The sequence below is a fragment of the Erithacus rubecula genome (assembly GCF_903797595.1).
Source record: "Erithacus rubecula genome assembly, chromosome: 19".
Classification (NCBI taxonomy): Eukaryota; Metazoa; Chordata; class Aves; order Passeriformes; family Muscicapidae; genus Erithacus; species Erithacus rubecula.
Window position 1 is genome coordinate 9,056,743 of NC_136671.1, and position 20,757 is coordinate 9,077,499.

The window sequence follows — 20,757 nt, forward strand, 5'->3', positions numbered from 1 at the left end:
AACAGGCAAAACAAAATGCTGAACAGTGCCCAATCGGCCTTTCAAGCTGCCACTGCCCTGTGGCTGTCCTGGGGGGTCCTGGGAGGTTGTGCAAATCAGTGCAGATTTCCCAGCCAAGCAAATGACTTGGAAATTGCTGATGGAGAGGACAGATTTGTGCATGGACCTATATTCCTTTTGTCCCAAACCTCTGATCAAGGAATCAGTTTGGGTCTCTTCTAGGAAAGAAGGGTGATACTGAGAAAAGAGTTTTTTGTTCAACTCTGCACTGTTTTCACAGATCTGGGGAAAGGAATAACAAGAAGGGACCTGTGTGTCAAAGAAGCAAATATTTTATTGTGTAAAAACCAAGCAGACATTAAATAGAGCCCCCCATTGCCCCCACACTGTGTGCCTTGCATGTCACTGGGATGTGTCCAGGTGTCCCCCACAGGCTGGAGCCATGGAAGCACAGATGGCACCATCTTCAAATACCTGTGGAATTATGAAAGCTTCAGAGATCTGCAGTTGCTGGGTGTCACACTGAGACCCAAGAGCATCCTCCAAGATCAGCTGATTTTTGGGCAGTGCAGCGTGGGGTGAGACACCTGGGCTGCAGCTCTGGGTTACAAAGGATGGGTTTTGTCCTTCCAGCTCCTTTCCCAGGCCATGGCACGTCCTCAGCATCTGTGGCAGCCGCTGGGTTTTAATTAAAGCACCAACTCCCAAGTGAAACAACTGCAGGAGAACAGGAAAGTCCTTGTCCCCGCGGCTGGCCCTGAGCAAAGCTGCTGCGCTGGGAAACGGGGCAGGAGCAGAAGGAAATCTTTTGTCCAAGACCAAAAAAAGTTTGTAGAACCATCCCATGATTTCTGTGGAGCCGTTTGAGGTCTCTGCTCACGTGAGGTGGCTCTGGCAGGAGCAGGGAAGCTGTGTGCCCAACGTGCTCCTCGTCACTGCGGGTCGGGGCCAGCTGCTGCGCTCGATCCAAGCAAATCCTGCAGAAAGTGGGACGTTGCATTATGCAAATTTGCTTCCTGGAAAGAAATGTTTTATTAACAACGCTCCCTTCGTGTGTTGGCTTAGTCAATTTGGTCACAGCTTGACATCCAATAAGTTACTCTAAAGGCAATGGTTTTACAAAATGTTTTTCTAATCTATTTTAAACACTTAATTACAGTTGTGGCGCATTCATTAGGGACTCTGCTTTCAAACCTGGATTGCAGCAATAAATCCTAATTCTCCAAGTGTCAGTTGCAATCTAGACATGGCATCCAAGTGGGTGCCAGAGGCTGTTGATGACTGGGGGGAGGATGCCTGGGCCAGGTGGGAGTCCCATCCTCCAGAGAGGGAACCCCCAGTGTCCAGCCCAAGTTGACTTCTAATCGCCAAAAGAATTGATGGCCCTTATTGGGCCACTGAGGAGGCAGAACTTGAGGGCCTTGGGGGGATGAATCTGCCAGGTGGTGTGGCAGCTGAGGAATGCTGGTTTTGGGAAACCCCAGTGCATTCTGAGCTGGTGCTGTGGATGGCTCTGGGCTGTCCTTGGCACCAGCAGCGTCCCCACTCTAGCTCTGAAGGTGCAAAGGCAAGGGGGGACCAGTCCCAGTGCCACCCACCCTGAGGGATGCTCTGACATGCCAGGAGGAGCATGGGGACTGCTGCTGTCCCCCCTGTCCCCACACACTCCTGGCACAGCACAAGCACTGAGGAGGGGCAGCTGCTCAGGGCCAGCATCCCAAACATGCTCTGAGCCATGCCATGGATGGGACCTCCCCCCAGTGGCCACCAGGACCTCCCCCCAGTGGCCACCACAACCTTTCCCCAGTGGCCAGTGGGGGAAGGCCCTGGTGGCCATTTCAGGGAGGTCCTGGTGGCCACTGGGGTCATTCTGCAGCTCAGACTATGGCCAAAGGGCCCGGGGTATCCTGAGTCATGCCTCTAGGAGATCCCCTCAGCAGTTACCTTAGTCTTTTCCCAGGTATTTCTTCATGATGCTGCTGACATCATCCTCCTTGCCCTCGGCCTCGGCTCGGCGGCTCATGGCGCTGCCCTGCCCGCCGGCTCTGCCCTCCCCGTCCCCTCGCGGGGGCTGTGGCCGCCGCTTGACGCTGTCGGCGCTGCGGGAGGACAGGCGGGAGCCTGAGGATGAGGAGGAGTCGGACAGATCCCCGGGCTCCTCCCTGCCCTTGGCCGTGCCCTTGGTGTCCGGAGAGCCCGCGATGGCCTCATCCTCGAAGCGCACGGTGAGGGGCCGGTGTCCGTCCCTCCTGTCCCTGCGGGCTCTGGCCAGGCTGCTGGCCGAGCGCGACTTGCGAATGGCCGGCACGAAATCATCGAAGTCAACCTTGGTTCTCCTCTCGTAGTTGAGGGTGGGTATTCGCCAGCTGAAAGGGTCGCTCGCCTTGCCCTCACCCAGCGCATCGCTGGACAGGGAGCTCAGCAATCCCTCCGGCTCCTTCCCCAGCTCCACATCCTCCAGCGACGGCTCCAGGCAGCTCCTCCAGGAGCTCAGCCTCGGCACCTCCGTCCCAGCAGCCGGGGAGCTCGGCCGGCGGCCGGAGCCGTCGAGGGCCGGCAGGAGCGAGTCGTAGGAGCCGAATTTCACTGCCTTTCTCAGCGCCGGGGATCGCGGGGGCTCGTCCGGCTCCGGGGCCACGCTCCGCAGGCTGGAGGAGCATGTGATGCTGGCACCTTCCCCTGCCTGATCCCCCTGCAGCCTCCCCGGGGGCTCCTCGGCCGCAGGCACAGCCCTGGAGCGCCGCAGGGCCGAGGCTCCGGTGGTGCGGTAGATGGGCAGCGGAGAGGGGTCCCCGAGCGCCGGCAGCTCCCGCTCCGCGCCCCGCTGCCGCCGCAGCTCCTCCACGTATTCGGACAGGGCAGCAGAGCTGGGCACTGGCCCCGAGGCCACCGAGAGCGACCCCGAGGCCACCGAGAGCGACCCCGAGGCCACCGAGAGCCTCCTCCTGCTGGGCACCGGCGGGGACACAGCGCTGGGGAACCTCCCATCCGCATCCGGGGAGCCGCCCCGCCGCGGCGCCGATGGGGATGTCTCTGCTCTCCTATCCACGGGCTTCTTTGGGCTCTCCATCTCCTCTTCTTCCGCCAGAGGTTTTCCATGTTCTCGTCTTCTGGCCCCCAGCAGGGGACTCGCAGTCCTCCCCGGGTCTGCGCTCCGGCTCAGAGCGGGGTCCTTGGTGTCTCTGCTCACCCTGAATAACAAAAATGTGTGTTAGTTTAGACTGTGGGATTCCCAGTGAGTGGGATGTCATTCAGCAAGGACAAGGCTGAGCAGAGAAAAGCTGGCATTGCCATGGGAGTCTTGGATAAACTCACTGCTGCATCCAGCAGTTGGGCAATGCCCAAGGATTTTATCTTAAATAAGCCCAGGTCAGCCAGCCTGGATAATTCGTGGTGTAGAGTGTGTGCTGTGACCAGCTTCAGCTCTGCCAAGCCAGTGCTTACCTCCAAATATCCTTTTTCTTGACAGATTACAGCAATATGTAGGATTTATTTTATTTCTGTCAAAGCCAAAGATTATTCACTAAAATTTTATGAAGCCAGCTCGCAGCGCACCCCCGACACATCTCAATGTTATTGCTGGGCATGTTTCACCCAGGCTGCTGCACAAACAGTTCTGGTCTGCAGGAGCCCTGCAACACCTGGGCAGGAGCTGAAAAATGAGGAGGGGTGGCCAGACAGGGCCACATCCCAGACAAGGGCTGGTGCAGGAACCTCATGGGATCCAGCTCTGCTCAGCCCTGAGGATCCACAGCAGTATCCCTGCCAAGCTGATGCACAGGGATGAGGGGACTGCAGTCACCAGTGGAGTCACTGGTGTCACTAAGCCCCTGATGGGACATTTTATGGCCCCCTCCAAGCTCCTACATTTGTTTGCTGGTGTCCCCATTCCCAGGTACCCCATCATTGCTGAGCCCAGGGAACCCAGGGCTGGCCTGACTGGGAATTCTGCTGGGATGTGAATTTGGGAAAAAAAAAAAAAAAAAAAAAAAAAAAAAGGAGGAGGGAAAAAGAGGGAAGAGGCAAAGCAAAGCAGCAGTACCCAAGCAACAAACCCATCTCTGGGAGGGAGCAGCACTCAAGTTGTTGGTGGCCCTAATGGAGCTCCCTGCCTTGGGAATGCTGTTGCCATGGGAATGGGGCGGGACGCTCAGACCAGGCTCTGCTGACCCGTGAAATAATTTACATGCTGAGACGGGCTGAAGACAAACTCCAGAGCTGGGAAACGCATGAGTGCAGAAGGGAAGGGGCAGCAGAGCAGCTCCTTCTTCCCAGCACAGCCCAGGGCACAGAGCTGCCCCCTGTCCTGGTATCCACCACATTTCCCTGCTCATTAAACCAGCCTAAACCATTGGATTATTCAACACAAAAGGAATTAACCAGAGATTTCGTCTCCCTGAATCACTGCACCCTTCAGGGCCATCCCGTGCTGATGCTGCTGAAGCACTGCAGCTGATTAATAGCTTGAGACATTGCAATAATGCTGGATTTTAGGATCCCAAATTGCATCTTACTTAAATGGCTGGTGTAATCCTTCGGTGAGGTTTTGTACAGAAATTGCTCCATTCATTCTGTACATTTCCAAATAATGTTGTAACCTGTGCTGCATGAATGGCTTTCATAAATTAGATGCCAGCATCAGGGTTTTTATTTGGGTTTTAAGGCTGAGATAAAAGTGAGTGGAGAGGTGAGAACCACTAATGGGCTGTGAACAAGGAGTGAACATGCTGTATTTATTGTCCTGTTCAGCATGATGGACAGGTACTGCTTCTATGAAAATCTTTGGAGTCTGAAATGGAGTGAAAGCTGCAAAGGTGGGATTGTTCCAGTTTCCATGGCTGGCAAGGGCCACACAGCCCCAGAGTCCAAGCAGGGACCTCACACTCTCCATGCTCTGGTTTCCATCCAAAGGCCAAAACTGCCCCATCCATCCTTGTCTCTCCCAAGAGTCCCCATTTCTGCACCCATTAAACTACCAGAGGCAGGGTCAGATGGGATATTAGAAATTAATTGTGCCCTGGGAGGGTGGTGAGGCCCTGGCACAGGGTGCCCAGAGAATCCCTGGAATCCCTGGAAGTGTCCCAGGCCAGGTTGGACATGGCTTGGAGCAGCCTGAGACAGTAGAAGGTGTCCTGCCCATAACAGAGGGTGGGACTGGATGATTTTATGGTTCCTTTCCACCCCAACCATGCCAGGACTTGCTTATCCCTCCCTTATCCCTACCAAAATCCTCTCCAAACTCATGGTTAGTCTTCCTCATCCTCATCCTCCTCACAAGGCAGGACACAAGACCAAGAAGGTCACACCCCATCCTGTGTCATCCTCTGCTCATCCAGAAATCCCTGGCGAAGGGCTGATGTGCCAGCATGAATTCCCAGGGCCTGGAATGACCCCAGGAAGTCACAGGCAGCCCCAAGGGAAGGTGATGCCACAGGAGGAAGGACCATGAGCCCCTCCAGCCCTGAGCAGAGCCCTGCTCCTCCACCATCCTCAGGGAAGATGATTTTCCCAGCAAAAGGCAAAAGATGCCGAGCCTGGGAGGCACCTGGAAGCCAACAGAGCTCTGCAATCTGCCATTCACACCAAACCAAATGACATACAACAATAATTAGTGAAGATTACATAGCAATTAGCATGATTACAATTATACCAGTTGAAATCATTTATACAATAAAATCCACACATGCTTTGCAACACATGACCAGGGCTGAAAGTGTGGCTGGGATGCTTTTCCTGGGAGCTCATAAATAAAACCAAGACAGCTCCATTGCAGGGAGGGAAGAGACATTGGCCTCATTTTTGTCAGAAGAGGATTTTCTTGTCACACCGTCATCTACACAAGAGCTCCCAGTTTCCCACGTAATGATTTGCTTTTGACACAATCGTGGTTAAAAATAAACCTGTTGGATCCCCAGCAGCCCTGGGGGCTCTTGAGTCCCAAGGCAAGGTTCTATGAACCAAAGTGGGAGGGGAATTGCTGTCAGGGTGATCCTGGAGTGATGCCAGGGCTCTGGATGCCACAATCCTGCAGGATTCAGGATGGAGAGGCAGATCCTGGGCTGTGGATCCACTCCCTGACTGCACCTCTGGATAGCACAGCAGAACCCTGACCTGCCTGGAAAGGGGCAGAATAAATACATAAACTTTTAAACTGGTTCCCTAATAAAAAAAAAAAAAAATCATATTTATTCCAACCCTGTGCTGTGCCATATTTATGGAGGCTTAGCTCTGCTGACCAGCATTTTGTACAGGCATTTAAATAGCAGAGAATTAAAGGAAACGTTAATCAAAGCTCTCCCTCCTGTAAGCACAGGGGTGATAAGAGCTCCTTGCTCTCCTCTGGCTCTTGGCAGCTGTTTGTTCAGTAAACACCCCAGATGTGGTGCTGAGCAGCCAACACGAGCAAGACTCGTTTTTCATTACTAGGAGCTTGTGTAAGACAAAGGAATCTTAATAAGGAAGAGCTCGTTTCCCTGATCTCGTTTTTATTACCTCCAGTCTCGTCTCCTGTTTGTTTGCATTTCAGCCCCTCCTCACTCTGCTTCTGCCTTAGATGAGCTGCAGCCAAACTCAGCTCCCACAGCAGCATTTGCAATTTGTCCCTTCCCAGGCCCCAGGAAAGAGGGTGGTGGCCACACTGTGGCGAGCGCTCAGGACAATTTGCTTTTCACAAGGCAGATCAGCAAACCCCAGAATCACTGAAAGGATTCTGAAAAGGAATCCAGGAGCATCGAGCCCCACCTGTGATCAACCTTGTCACCCACCCAGAGCACTGAGTGTCACCTTCCTTGGACACTTCCAGGGATGGAGACTCTCTGGGCAGCCCCTGCCAAGACCTGACCACCTTTTCCATGAGGAAATTCCTCCTGATATCAAACCTGAAAGCCTGCACATCTTTTACTATGAATCCAAGGTGTTTCAGCTCAGAAATAAGATATTAGCCACAGTGCCTGTTTTTCTGGCATTCAATAATGATCAGAGTTGGGCCATTTGGACCAAAGCCTCCTCAGCAGCACTTGGGAAGGATCTTATTTGTTGTGCAGGGTCCCAGTGAGCTCAACTGCTCTCAGGGCTCCCACTCATCACTGCTCTATGGAAGGTGTCCCTGCACATGACAGGGAGCTGGAATGAGATGATCTTTAAGGTCCCTTCCAACCCAAACCATTCCAGGATTCTGTGATCTCCCCAGAGATCTCTGCCCTGCCTGACTGCTCTTAAACTCTGCTTTGTACCTCCCCAAACTGCTTCAGCTCACCCAGAGTGTTTCCTGCCAGGGAATTGCTCTCCAGAACATCAGTTCTGACAACAGTGATTCTCCTGTACAAGGCAGGTGTGGGTTGTGGGGACAGAGCTCAGAATCAGAGCATTAATACTAATGTCTGCAGTGAAACTGTGCTCCACAATCCTGACAAATTCTGTCACCTTGGAGCACCCACCTACACACCTGAGCTGTGCCCAGCCTCAGCCTGGTACCTGCCCTGGTTATGGGGAGAAAAAATGCAAAAAATAGTGATGAATGTCCTGAGACACCATCTCTGGGAGAGCAGCAGGGTGGGAAGACCCCAGTCAAAGGGGCTGCAGCAGGGGCACTGCCAGCCCTGCCCACCCTCAGTTTGGATAGTTGGCACCTTCTCCACCTCCCCTATAGGGGGATGACACCCTCCTCCTCCATCCTCACCACCTCTCTCCACAATGCAGCCTCAGATCCTGATTTACAGAATTTTTCCAAACCCAACCCATGTGATTGTTTTGAAAACACAACACAAAGAATCAGTTTCTCTGTGACCCAGAAATGTGGGTTTTTTTTCTGGATTGAGTCGTCCTTCTGATGGGCACCAATTCATCATGGGCACCTGGGCACCCACAAAGCAAAGCAGGGACATTTGGGCTGTGCAGGTTCTTGGGCTCCTCTCTAGCTCTGTCCCAGCCCACCAGTATCACCATCAAAAATTAACATATTTGATATTAAAATGGTAGAAATGCATCCCTCCCCCTCAGCAGCAAGCATATGGCATACAAATCCTCAAATAGGCTGCATTGCCTCTTTAAATTATCTCCAGAGAATACATCAAGGGATATTTTCCTGCTTGAAGCATGTTTTTGATGTAGTGACTTTCATCTGGTGTTTCACTGATCCTGGTGTGGCAGTGCCTGCCTCCCTTGATTTGATGCTTTGACCTTAAACAACACAGGTCCTGCTGAGCTCTGCTCTGCACACCCCCAGAGAGCCCAGAGGGAACCCCCACATCTCAGCACCCCCCAACACAGCCAGGATGGGCTGGGGGTCCCTCACCTGAGGCTCTGGGTGCTGTGGCTCCTGAGGGATGGTGCTGAAACACTCCCGGCCACGCTGGCACTCGCCAGGGATGTCCAGCCTGTGGAGGAACTCAGCCAGGACTTGACACTCTCTGTGGGCTCCAGGCTGAGCACGGAGCCAACACTGGAGCAGGCATCCCTGTGGGGACAGGAGAGAGCTGTCAGCTCTGTCCCTGCAGGCAGGAGGGGCTGAGGGTCACTCTGGTGGGGACACAGGGCACAGAGTGGGTGGTCCTCACACCTCCACCACAGCAGCTCCAGCTCCTGGGCTCTGCTCAGGCTGGTTGTGGCACCAGCACAGAGAAAAGAAACCTTTCCAGGCAGCCTTGTACCATTGTTGCTGCCATTCATTATTTCATCAAGCTTTTGCAAGAGCCCAGAAGAACCCTGCACTGTGGCTGTTCCTGGGGCTGGAGCTGCAGTGACAGAGCCAGTGTGACCCCAGGCACCCCATAGAGCCCTGCACACCCCGGGACTTCCCCAGGGCTGGAGCTGCAGTGACAGAGCTGCTGTGACCCTGGGTACCCCACTGTGCACCCCTGGGCTCCCCCAGAGCCAGAGCTACCCCAGCCCACCCACCAGGATCCCCCAGACCAGAAATATAGGATGTGGATGAAATCCTTTAGGATCTCAGATTTCCTTTAAAGCCACAGATCATCTTCATCTCTCAAAGCACAGCCCAGAGGAGGGGAAGCAACCCTGGGGATAAGAGCTGGAGCTCCCAGGGAACAGATGTGGGTCGATGTGGGACACACAACACCAGCACATCTGGATGCCCTGCCCGTGCAGCTGCAGCAGACTCTGCTTCAAAACCCCTCCGTGCAGCAGCTGCTGGTCCATGAGCTGGGCAGGAGCAGGCACAGGCTCTGTCCTTTGGCAGCAGCATCTCCTGAGATCACTCACGTGTCTCTCCCGGAGCACAGCGACTCCCGCGCCGTCCGCACGCTGCAAGGACCACGGCAGAGGGTCAGCGACAGCTCCTGGCGACCCCAAACACACCCCGAGGTGCAAAACTTCCCAGACCCACTGCAGCAGAGCCGGTGGGGTTGGGCAGGGCTTGGGCTGAGCGGGGGAACACCCCCAAAACAGCCACAGGGAGGAGGGCTGGAGCTTCTCCCTGCTCCCGGCTGCAAACGGGACCCCAGGGCAAAAGGAGGGAGCAGCACCGGGAGTGATGCTCGGGGCTGCTCCTGCCGGGAATCCCTTCTCACCTCTACTGAAGCATCAGCTACATCGGAAATCACTCTTCTTTTGGGAAGCAGTGAGTGTCTAAACTCACGGTTTCTATCTCACCCTTCCCTGGTTTAATCACCACACAAAGCAAGTGGTGATAAGCACACCTCAGCTTTTTTTTTTTTCCTTCCCCCACCACCCCTTTTAAACTCATTTATCTGTTTTGTCTCCATTTGTCATGATGCCCCTTTAGCTGCGTGGCAGAGAGGAAAATTGAAGGGTTTTAGAAATAACACCTGAAAAATGCACTGGGGTTCTTTCCTCATTTTTTTCCTGGCAAAACCCTCTATCCAATCACCCAGATTCACTGGCTCCTACAGCATCTGGGGATAATCCAAGCAGGATTTTCAGTCGATGAACCCAGCACTGGGACACCAACAAACTGCTGCCAGGGACCTGCTGCACCAATGGGGCTATTCCCACCCTTTTTTGCTCACTTTCATCTGGGTAACAAGGGATTATTTCAAAGGTGACACTTTCCATGAAACCTTCTATTCACACAGTTTTTTGCTCATAGATACAGCACAAAACACATAAGGATGAAGACATGAAGCTACTCTGGGTTTGCCCAGCTCTGCCTCTTCCTCACAGAGCAGCTGAGCCTCCCCCAGCTGCCCCTGGAGCTCTGCTCACCTGTCAGCATCGCTGTCGTCGCTGTCTCGCAGCCCCTCCAGGGCCACCTGCAGGTCTGCGATGCGGCGGATGGAGGTGCCCAGGTCAGCCTGCAGCGCCTGCCTCACCTCTGCCAGCTCTGCCAGCTGCTGCTCCTGCACAGGGGACACCAGGGGAGGGTCTGCACCTGGCCTGGCACCTGAGCTGAGAGTGGAGTGGCTGTGAAACCACCCCATCCTCAGCCCAGTGCTCCCAGTGAGTGTCACTGCTGCATCGTGCCCTGTGGTGCTGTGAACATAAACTGCATCTTCCAGCACCCTCCATGGCTTAGAGGGGCTCCACTGCATCTTCCAGCACCCTCCAATGCTTAAAGGGGCTCCAAGAGAGATGGAGAGGAATTTTGTATAAAGGTATGGAGTGATAGGGCATAGGGAATGACTGCCCACTGTCAGAGGATGAGGATGGATGAGATATCAGAAGGAATTCTTCCCTGCGAGGGTGAGAGGCACTGGCACAGAGAAGCTGTGGATCCCTGAAAATGTCCAAAGCCAGGCTAGACAAGTCTTGGAGTAACCTGGGATAGTGAAAAGTGTCCCTGCCCATGGACAGGATGAGCTTTGAGGTCTCTGCAACCCAAACCATTCCAGGATTTACAATCCAACACAACCCACATGGACCCAGCATCGCCCACATTGCACACCAAGGACACCAACTTGGCCCTGCATCCATGTCCCTCACATTCCAAGTCCCTGCAGCTGGGCAGGAGCCCTTCCTGCTGCTCCTCAGCCAGCACAGGGCAGAGAGGAGGGAGCAGCAGACCCGCGGTGATTGAAGCTGCCAGCTGTGAAATCGCCACGGCAGCGGTGACAAGGTGAGGGATGATTTGAGACAGGCCACGGCTCAGGAGCTGGCACACTGTCACAGGGAATAATGGAAGGCCTGGAATCACTGGGCACACGGGCCCCAGGGGAAGAGCATCTCAGTTCATCAAAACATGAAAGGGAACAGCCCCGTTTGGGTCGCGCCGTGTCACGGCGGCTCCGCGAACGCGCTGAGATCGGTGAAAACCTCAACAAGCCTTCTCAAACTTGGTGTTTCCAACCCTCCACTTCCCTCCTGGCTCGGGCAGAAGGTGGAAAGGAGCTGTTTCATCAAGGGAAGTGTGTCATTAAGGACCTCAGTGGGTCAGAGGAGGGCACACAGTGAAACACCAACCCCTGATTGGAGAGGAGAGCCCCAGGCTCCGGGTGCCTACGTGCCTGTGTTCAGCTATTTGGGACTGCAGGGGCAGGGAGTGAAACCACTGCCTGACAAAGAGCTGAGCCCTTCTACAGACTGATAAGAACCTGTATTGACCCAGCTCCTCATCTGCAGGCTGTGGCACAAATTAAACATAGTTCAGCAGCTGCATTAAATTCCACTCCTCTGTTCTGCTGTTGTTAACAGGGATGGGCAGGAACGTCCTCCTGTCAGCACCCCAAACCTGCTTCCTCTGGCCACAGATCCCCTGGGATGGCTGTGGGAGCAGCAGACAGGGTGTTCTGGGGGATGGTGGGGTTCCCCCTGACCTCACTGCCTTCTGCAGGCACTGGGAATGCTGAGAGGAAAGGGACCATCCCATGGGATGCTGCAGAGCTGGGGCTCCACCTGCACCCCAGAGCATCCCTGGGCACCCACACTTTGTGGCACCCATGCTGGTGGCCCCAAGAGGGGGATCTGCAGAGCACTGGGGTGACACTGGGGATTGGGTGACCCTGGGGCCCCCTGCCCACAGACCACTGGGGGGGTAATTTGAATTTGAGCCAGAAAACAGAGCTGACACTGCTCAACCCCACATCCCAGCTGTCCCAAATCTCATCCACGGAGACAGCTCGTGTTTGTCTCCATACCCTGCAATTGTCCAATGGAAAGAAATAATTTTGCCAATATGATTCATTTTCAGATGGAAAAATACTGTCTGCATAACACAAACTGACAAGGCCCATGCCAGCACCAGGCCCTGGCACCCAGGGAGCTGCTGGACACCTTTGACACACGTTGTTTCTATCTAAATGCAAATCCAAGCAGCTTTTCTCTTTTCACACAAGCAGCTTTTTCTCTTTTCTCTTTTCTATGGACTGACACCCTGACACTGGGCAGAGCTGGATTTTCGTTTCCTCTGAGCAGAAAAAGGGGAGAAATAAAGGGGGAAATATATCAGCTGAGAAAACTCATATAATTGGGCAAACTGCACCATGGCTGGACTTGAGGGGCTGAAAGGAGCATCCTCTGCTGTTAAACCCCTCCTGGCACCAGCATCTCTGGCTGTTTCCAGCAAACCAGTCAGACATGCACAGCAGGACCAGCCTGACCAGCTCAGAACCCCTGGCTGATGTATATTTTATCATCAATAAATAAAATATACATTCCGCCTGGTTCTGAATACATTTCCATACCAGATTCTCCCATTCACACTGGGGGAGAGATTGCCCCAGAGCAAAGGTCTGGCTCTGCTGGTGGGTCAGAAACCATGATTTTAGAAGGCTGAGGTTGATTCCTGCTGACAGGAAGCCTGGATTAAAGGTTTCCCCAAGACAAGGGGACAGGAGCTTGGCACCCAGCAAACCCACAGGGAGCTGCTCTCAGCTGGACTCCTGTCCTTGCCCAGGGGCTCCCAGGGAAGAGATTCTGCACATCCCTCATGGAAAGGGATTTCTAAACCTCCTTTTCCTTAAGAGGCTTTTTTTCTCCCCAACTAATTTTGTTTCAGAATTATTAGAAGAGAAGCTAAAAGGAGATAAGCAAAAGCAGCAGTGAAATGATCCGTGGGACTCCAAAGGATTCCCAGGCTGGCACCGAGGAGCATCCAGCACCACGTCCTTGTCACCTCCTTGTATTTCTGTTTGTGGTTCTGCTCTGACACCCTCTCTGCTCGCTCCCATCCACCTCGAGTGAAGTGTAATCTAATTAGTCCAATTTGGATCACTTCTCTCCGAATAACTCAGCGCGCACCTGCGGAATTCATCCATCATTATTATTTTTAATTAAGCCGTTAACTCGCGGGCTTTTTCGGGAAGTTTGAAGTGACAAAATTCAAGCCGAAGGGTTGGGATGGGGCGAGCACCGTGTAATCGGTGTGCGAGCAGCCACCAGCGCTGATGGATTCCTGAGGAATTGACTCTTTTAATGGCAAAGCAGAATCACAACAGCCCTAATTAGCGCAGCTCGCGGCTCCTCCATCACCCACCCTCACCTCTGAGGACCGGCTGCCTTTGATGATAATTGTTATTACACTTCCTCAAAGACACTCGCTGCTGAAGGGAAGAGCAGCTGGGAAGATCCAGGAGTGGTGGGGATGGGGATAAGAGATGCGGAGAGATCAGAGGGTTTGGTGGGACCCTGCTGGGAGATGGTTTGCATGGGTGGGGAGCGTGGCATTTTTAGCTGGAGGCACAAACTTTGCTTCTCGAGTTCACTGGAAGCGCAAAAAACCCCCCCAAAAAAACCCCAAAAAACAAAAAAAAACACAAACAAACAACACTCACTCAAAAAAAAAAAAAAAAAAAAAAAAAAAACCCAAAAAAAACAAAAAACAAAAAACAAACAACCAAACAAACAAAAAAAAAAACAAACACAAAAAACCCCAAAAAACAAAAACAAACAAAAACAAACAAAAAAAAAACCACAAAAAAAAAAAAAAAAAAAAAAAAAAAAAAAAAAAAAAAAAAAAAAAAAAAAAAAAGCAAAAAACCCCAAAAACAACAACAAAAGAAACCAAAAAAACCCCACATACACACAAAAAACCAAACACATATATATTAAAAAAAAAAAACACACAAGAAAAAAAACAAAACACACACAAAAAAAAAAAAGAAAACCCCAGAAAAACAACAACAACATAAAACAACAACCCAACCTTTAAAGTTTGCAAATGGGCAAAAACCCCTAATCCTGTATTGTGTTACACAATATGACCATAAAAGAGCTGGGGCACAAAGATCTGCCAGGAAAAGAACCATTTAAAAAAAAGGGGGGAAAAAAGCTTATTTACACTGAGGCTCTCACAAAAATAAAAAACAAACTTGTGAAGAGAAACTTCACACCTGTACTTCAGTTTTCTGTAAAATGAGTTAATTATTGTGCTGATGAATTTCACAGCTTTCATTAAAGAAAGCACACCCAGGATTGACTCCAAGCTGGAAATCCCTCCCTCCCTCCTCACCGTGACTCTGGTCTGAGGACACCAGGCAGGCTCTGGGTGTCAGCACAGCAGCTGAGGAACGAGGAGCTGCTGCAGGCTGGGATCCAGATTTTATTGGAAGAGGAGCTCCAGCACCAGGGAGGAAACCCAGGATGTGCAGCCAGAGCAAAGAGAGTCCAGCAGGGCCAAGTCCTACCCCCATCATTACCAAACATGCTTGGAAAGTGTTCAAAACCCATCCTTCTTGCAAAATTCATGAGGCAGAGCCATCTGCCTGGCAGGCAGCTCTCATCCCTGCTCCTCACTGGATATTCCCTGCTGAATGGCACAAGGCTGCCCTAAACTGGGTGGGAAAAGAAGGAGGGATGGAATAGATGGCCCAAACCTGGCTGGGGATGGTGGTGTGGGATTTTCCACTGATAAATATGGGGTTTGAGAATAAAATACTTTCTATTTTGTATATTGTGTATATATATCCTATATATATCTACACACACAGGCAGCAGCTCTGAAACAAGACAGGATTCCTAACTCAGTCCTGCCAGAAATTTGTCCCTTCAACACCCCCCTTTAAACCTTGACAGTGTGTGGTAAGTCCACAACTTCACCATAGTGTATTTAAATAAATTTAAAAAAAAATAGTTAGGAGCAGAGCACGACTTTAGTAATGTCAAGTGAATAATTCACGCTGGATTTATAATTGATGGGGGATTTAGCAGGAGCAGAGCCTAAGTGGGTTTCTATTAACTATTGATGCTCCCCACCAGGCTCCTGACAAGCTGGGCCAGGCTCCTCGATCACAGCTCTGCCCCATGTTTTATTGAAGTGCTCTTAAGAGGACACACAGTCTGGGGGATGTCTCTGCTCCCAGGAATGTCACAGCAGCCCCTGGCTGTGCACATGGAGCAATGGAAAAGCTGGGATGGGGAAGTGTGCCTGGGGAAGCCCACCTGCTCCTTTCGACTGCAGGTAACAGATAACTCCAAATATTTGAGTGTCTGGATAAACCCAGAGCCCCCATTTGTGCCTTACAAGTTCAGCTGTTTGTGGGGGTTTGTCTTATTTGAGGGAGGTGCCTCTAAAATCCCTTTCCAACCTCCTTGCACACTTTATTTAGGAGAACACAAGAGTGCCAAGAAGCTCCTGCACCTTCCTTCACTCACTGCTCACATCCCTACATGAAACATTCAAAAAGCTGCTAAAAATACAGGCACAACCCCAAAAACACAGGGGAAAGAATACAGGGAAAGAATCTATCAAACAGCCAGAGCATCCACATTCCTAACACAGCAGAGCTGCAAGGAACACCCAATATCACAGCAAGGAAAACCCAATATCACAGCAAGGAAACTCCCAATATCACAGCACACCACAGCTGCCCCAATCCCACAGGGAAAGCAGCAGGATCAGGGAGCCCAGAATGCCCATGGCACCTCAGCAGAGCCTCTCACTCCATATCTCATGGCTCTGCAGAGTTTCAGAGGCTCAGAGGTCCGACCTCATTCCATGCCCAGGGGAGGATGCTCTGGCAGCTGGAGCAGGCAGAGCTCAGCCTGGCCAGGCAAGGACAAAGCAGGAAGAGGATTAGTAATCATTCACACCATTCCCCTCGGGAATGCTGGCAGCCTCGGGGCAGAATGAATCCTGAAATCTCCTTGATTGCTAACTAAAAGATTATTGATAAAATAACTGCTCTAATTCTGCCCTGCTGCCAGCAGAACTGCAATATCTTTCAATTACTGCTCAGGAGCACAGCTTTCCCTTGGATTACTGGAATAAACAACATGAGAAGAGACATTGGGAAAGGGCTGGGAAGTGAAGGTGAATCTCTTTTTGCTGCTCTCCAAACCCAGCTGGGGCTCTACTCAGCTGCTGGCTGGCTCTGTCTGAGCTGCAGCCACAGGGGTGGTTTGGCACAGCCAGGAGCTCCAGGAGGATCTGGTGCTTGGGGTTTACATTCTCCATTTCAAAGACAGGCTCCTGCCTTGCTTAGCAGACACCTGTCCTCCAAACAGGACACCATGGGAGCACCCAAACCCCACAGGAGAGCCCCTCACCAGCTCCATGCGCCGGCGGCTGGACTCCAGCTCCCTCTGCACCAGCTCGTCCATGTCAGCCTTCATCTCCTCCATCCTCCTCTGGTAGTACCTGGTGTTCTCCCTCTCCCTTGCCTCTGACTCTGCTGCCTTCTCCAGCTCCTCTCCCATCTGGATGATGCTGTCCCGCAGGCGCAGCACCAGCACCTGGTGAATTTGGGAAGGTGTTGGAAAGCTCTCTGTCAGAAACCCCCACAGGGAGATAACAGAAGCACCACAAACCACCTGGGCTGCCCCAGCCCCTCCTCCCAGCCCTCCCCAGGTGCTCCTTTCCCCAGAGGTGAGGAGGGGGTACCTCGAAGCGCTTCATCTGCACAGCCTGGAAGTCCAGCTGGCTCTCCAGGTCCCGGATCCGCGCTTCCTGCCGGCTGACGATGGAGCGCTCGGCCGGGCACTGCTCCAGCTGTGCTGCCCTGGCCTGAGCTGCCTGCAGCTGGGGGAGCAAGGGCTGTGTCAGCACCCCCAGCCCCTCTGCTGAACCCCTCTGCTGAACCCCTCTGCTGAACCCCTCTGCGAACCCCTCTGCTGAACCCCTCCCCAGTCTCGTGCTATGGGGGTCTCTCCTGACGCCTCAGGTGATGGGCACTGCAAGCATTGCCCTCACTTCCCAAATTCCCTGCTGTTAAAGCCACACAGCACAGGCCTGACACCAATGTGTGGCTTTGAATGGAGAACATGCTGGCCAGGGACACGTGGCTGGGACTCCTTTGCTTTTCTCATCTCACAGTTTCTTTGAGGACAGCAGGCGTAAAAATTCACAGTCTTTGTGGAAAGCTGCCTGGGCCAAGCTATTTCCAGAACTCTAACACTGAGACCTCCAAAGGAAACTGCCCTTTTAGTGATCCCAGTTCAGATTTTGAATTTGACCTAGAACTACAGGAATTTGTTTCTTTTTATCCAGCCTATCTCCAAAGCACCACCCGCTCTGCCTCGGAGGGAGCGAGTCCCGCTTCTGATTCCCGGGCAGCTTAGCCACGCTCCAATAAAGCACTTAACGTAATGGGATTACTCATGTGTTTAAAATTAAATCCATCACTCCAGGAGGGTTGGCACAGCCACAGAGATGAGGGGGTGCAGCCCCTGCTGGTGCCCACCCCAGGGCAGCCCTGGGGTCAGCCCATCCCAGTTCAGCAGGGGAGGAGGGAGAAGCCAGGCTGTGAATCCTAAAAGCTCTGCCAGGAAAAGATTTCTCCAGTCTAAAGAGGTCTCACTCCTCAGCAGGAGTGCCACTGGCTGGGCAGGAATTACCTTCTCCTGCAGGAATTACCTTCTCCTGCAGGCTCTGCTTTTCCTTCTGCACATCCTCCACCTGAGTCTGCAGCTCCCGGATCTGAGCGATGTCTGTGGCCGACTGCAGAAACAGAAAATTTGCAGGGGGAGCAGCAGGATCAGAACCAAGGGCTCAGAGCAGAGGGCTGGTTCCTGCCTGCACCTCTGCCACTGGGACAGTGAGCTGCTCCTGGACTGCCCTGATGGAGCTTAATTCTCCTAACTCTCTGCAGCTTCCCTAATTTTTGAAATAAGTATTTGTGGATCAGGGCAGAAACCAGGCTGTCATCTCTGTCCTCAGGGCCCTTCCAGACACAGGCTCTGAATCCCTATCACCTCTGCAAGGGACACCAGACTGTGAATTGTCAGCCTGGCCAGCCTGCCCCTCTCCCATGGGAGCTTTGGGGTCCCTCAGCTCCCAGAACAATCCTTTGGGAGAGCCTGACATAGTTTGGATATGGCACTGAAAGCCCCAGAGCTGTCTGGCAGCACTTCTTAACCTCTGCATGAGAGAATGGTGAAAGGAAGAATAAAAATGACCCAGAGTGACAGCTGCAGGATTCCCCAAGTGTTGAAACTAAGGGTGAAACATCTCTTGAAAGAAGACTCAAAGCTGCAGGTGAGAGGAGCTGGTGCCATGAGCCTTCCCTTCCTCATCACAGCATCCCCACCCCCCCCATGCATCCCCATGGGCCACCACCTGCTCTGTGCCAGCTGCAGGGCTTTCTGAGAGCCCTCCCAGGGTTGGAGATGCTGCCCCAGCTCCTACCTGGGCAATCAGAGCCTTGTGTTTTTCCATGAGCTCGTTCAGGTCCTCCTGGTCCTCATCGATGCGTTTCAGCAGGTCATCTCTCTCGTGCTGCAGCTGCAACAGCTGCTCATCCACCTGCATGGGGGACCACTGCTTATGGAACCCACCAAATCCCCTCTGGGATGTGCTGCCAGCAGCCCCCAACCCATCAGAGAGGCAGAGTAGGACCATGGGATGCTGCTCCCTCAAAGGAATTTTGTCCACCCATTAAACCACCCTGGGGGCTGTTGTTTCCAAACAGTGCAGGTGATTTATTGGAGACTTAGTAAATATGCTGGGACATTCTGTAAATATCCTCTGTGGTGCAATTAACAGTGAGGTGATTAATTAAACACTCTGGTAGTGGCTGATTTAGCAAAGCAGCTGTTGATTGCTGCCAAACCCCCTGAGGTGGGACTGTGCCCTCCCACCTGCCCTGGCCACATCTCCAGGAACCCACCAGGGTTTTGCTCCTGCTGAGGGTCTCCAGCTCGGTGTGCAGGTTCTCCAACTCCTGGGCTGCTGTCTGCTGGGATTGCTGGGCCTCTGCACACTTTGCTTCACTCTCTTCCAGCTGGGAAAAGTTGCAGGGTATCATCATTAAAGTGCGGAAACCACAAGCTGATGGTGCTGTCCCCACAGCCACGTTTATTTCCACCTCCACAGAGTGTTCTTCCCTGCTGAAGAACACAGAATCTCCACCTTTGAAACCCCTGCTGCTCTCCCAGCTTGTCTGCTCCTGGTTTACAGGGCAAGCAAAGGTTCCTTGGCAGCTCCCAGCACAGATCCCAACATCACTGACTGTCCTGGTGAGTCCAGCAGCCAGTGCTCCAATGGCACATCCTCCCTCTTCCTCCGTGAGGTAGAGCTGGGATCATTCATTTGCAAAATTATGTGAATTACACGTAGTTCCTGATTAGAGCAATTCACAACTCGGGGTTTGCAAATGGGCTTTTCACGTGGCGTAAATTGCATTTGCAAATCCACGTGGAAGATCCCATTTATAAACGCTAATTCCTCTCGGGTTTTACAGCTCAGCCATGAAGATCACAACGATCTTCAATGGGCTGCAAACATCTGGAAGCTGCACAGTCATCCCAAAACTCCCTCCTTGCCTGGGAGGAGGAGTTGTCGTGGGCTGTACCTGAACATCCAGTTCCTTCCCCTGCTGGTATTGGGGTTTCTTTCTTTTCTCTACCAAAAACAAAATTAAACCCCTCTGCTCACTGCTCATTTCCTGTGCCTGGTCCTGGTTTCCCCTTGGAGTTTCTGGGAGCAGCAGGAAAAGAGTGGCGAGAGTTTGAGAATTTATTTTAGGCTGTTTTCTCAGGGTTTACTTTCTTTTTTCTCTCTCTCCCTCAAAAAAGAAAAAAAAAATTTTAAAAAGATGTTGGGGGAATCGTAGAATACTATGACTGGAACAGTGTTGCATCTCTCCACTATTTGGGGAGATTGAGACCTGTTACTAGAAAAGGAATAACTTTCTTCCATCAGCTGAAAAAAAATAAAAATCTCTGTGCTTTGCTGGGATGAGTTGAAGGTGCCACTCAGATCAACTCCTGGTTTTATGGCTGAGGACTTTCCCACCTGTCCAGCTGCTCCAGAAACAGCTGCATCCACAATCAGCCCTCTTCCCTGCCACAATTCCCAAACTCCTGACAGTTCATTCAGACAGAAAAGCATCTCCAGGACCCCTCATTAAACATCAGCTTCCAATTCACTTTGTGTAATGGAATTTTCCCACTTGGGAAGAATAAATTGAAATTCCCCCCAAAAAATGCATAATGTATGAACTGTGGAACAACATTAGTTTGCTGTGAACACCATCTGTTAAATACCTGCATAAAATGGATGCCTCAGCCTTATTAAGAAACAATGCTGCACTTCCAGCCATATGGATTTTGATTAACGGAAATGTAGCATTTTAGCAAAGTTTTTCTCCTCGTGCAGGTCCGTGGGTTGCCAGTAGGATGCATTGGTTTTTGAGAAAGTTGTCATGAATGCCATTAGAAATTGTTTCAGCTTAAAGGACAGAATAATCATGTGGCATTTTGAACACATGCAGAGTCTCAGTGTTGGTGGCACAGCAAAAACTCCACATTCCCAAAATCCAGGCTGTTTGCTTGTCTCCAAAAACAAGGGAGCCAAGGAGTGAGGGAGCCAGGGATGGACTGAATGGAATCACAGGGAGAGAGAGTGACCTCCTGCCTTGCTGTGGGGACTATGTGTGCAGGGAGCAAGAATCCTAGAATTACTAAGGC

The 20,757-nt window shown here is 52.0% G+C and overlaps 1 protein-coding gene across 1 annotated transcript in view; it reads right to left on the minus strand.

Moving 5' to 3' along the window:
* Positions 1-316: 316 nt before the first annotated feature.
* MYO18B (myosin XVIIIB) overlaps positions 317-20,757 on the minus strand; it is a 55,413-nt gene continuing 34,972 nt past the window's right edge. The window contains exons 35-44 of the mRNA XM_079322954.1: positions 18,957-19,070; positions 18,476-18,592; positions 17,705-17,788; positions 16,733-16,870; positions 16,399-16,584; positions 10,183-10,316; positions 9,220-9,261; positions 8,294-8,455; positions 1,945-3,191; positions 317-977 (exon numbers count right to left, since the gene is read on the minus strand). Coding sequence (XP_079179080.1) covers positions 1,946-3,191; positions 8,294-8,455; positions 9,220-9,261; positions 10,183-10,316; positions 16,399-16,584; positions 16,733-16,870; positions 17,705-17,788; positions 18,476-18,592; positions 18,957-19,070 — 2,223 coding nt within the window. The 3' untranslated portion in view covers positions 317-977; position 1,945. The remainder of the gene's footprint in view (positions 978-1,944; positions 3,192-8,293; positions 8,456-9,219; positions 9,262-10,182; positions 10,317-16,398; positions 16,585-16,732; positions 16,871-17,704; positions 17,789-18,475; positions 18,593-18,956; positions 19,071-20,757) is intronic.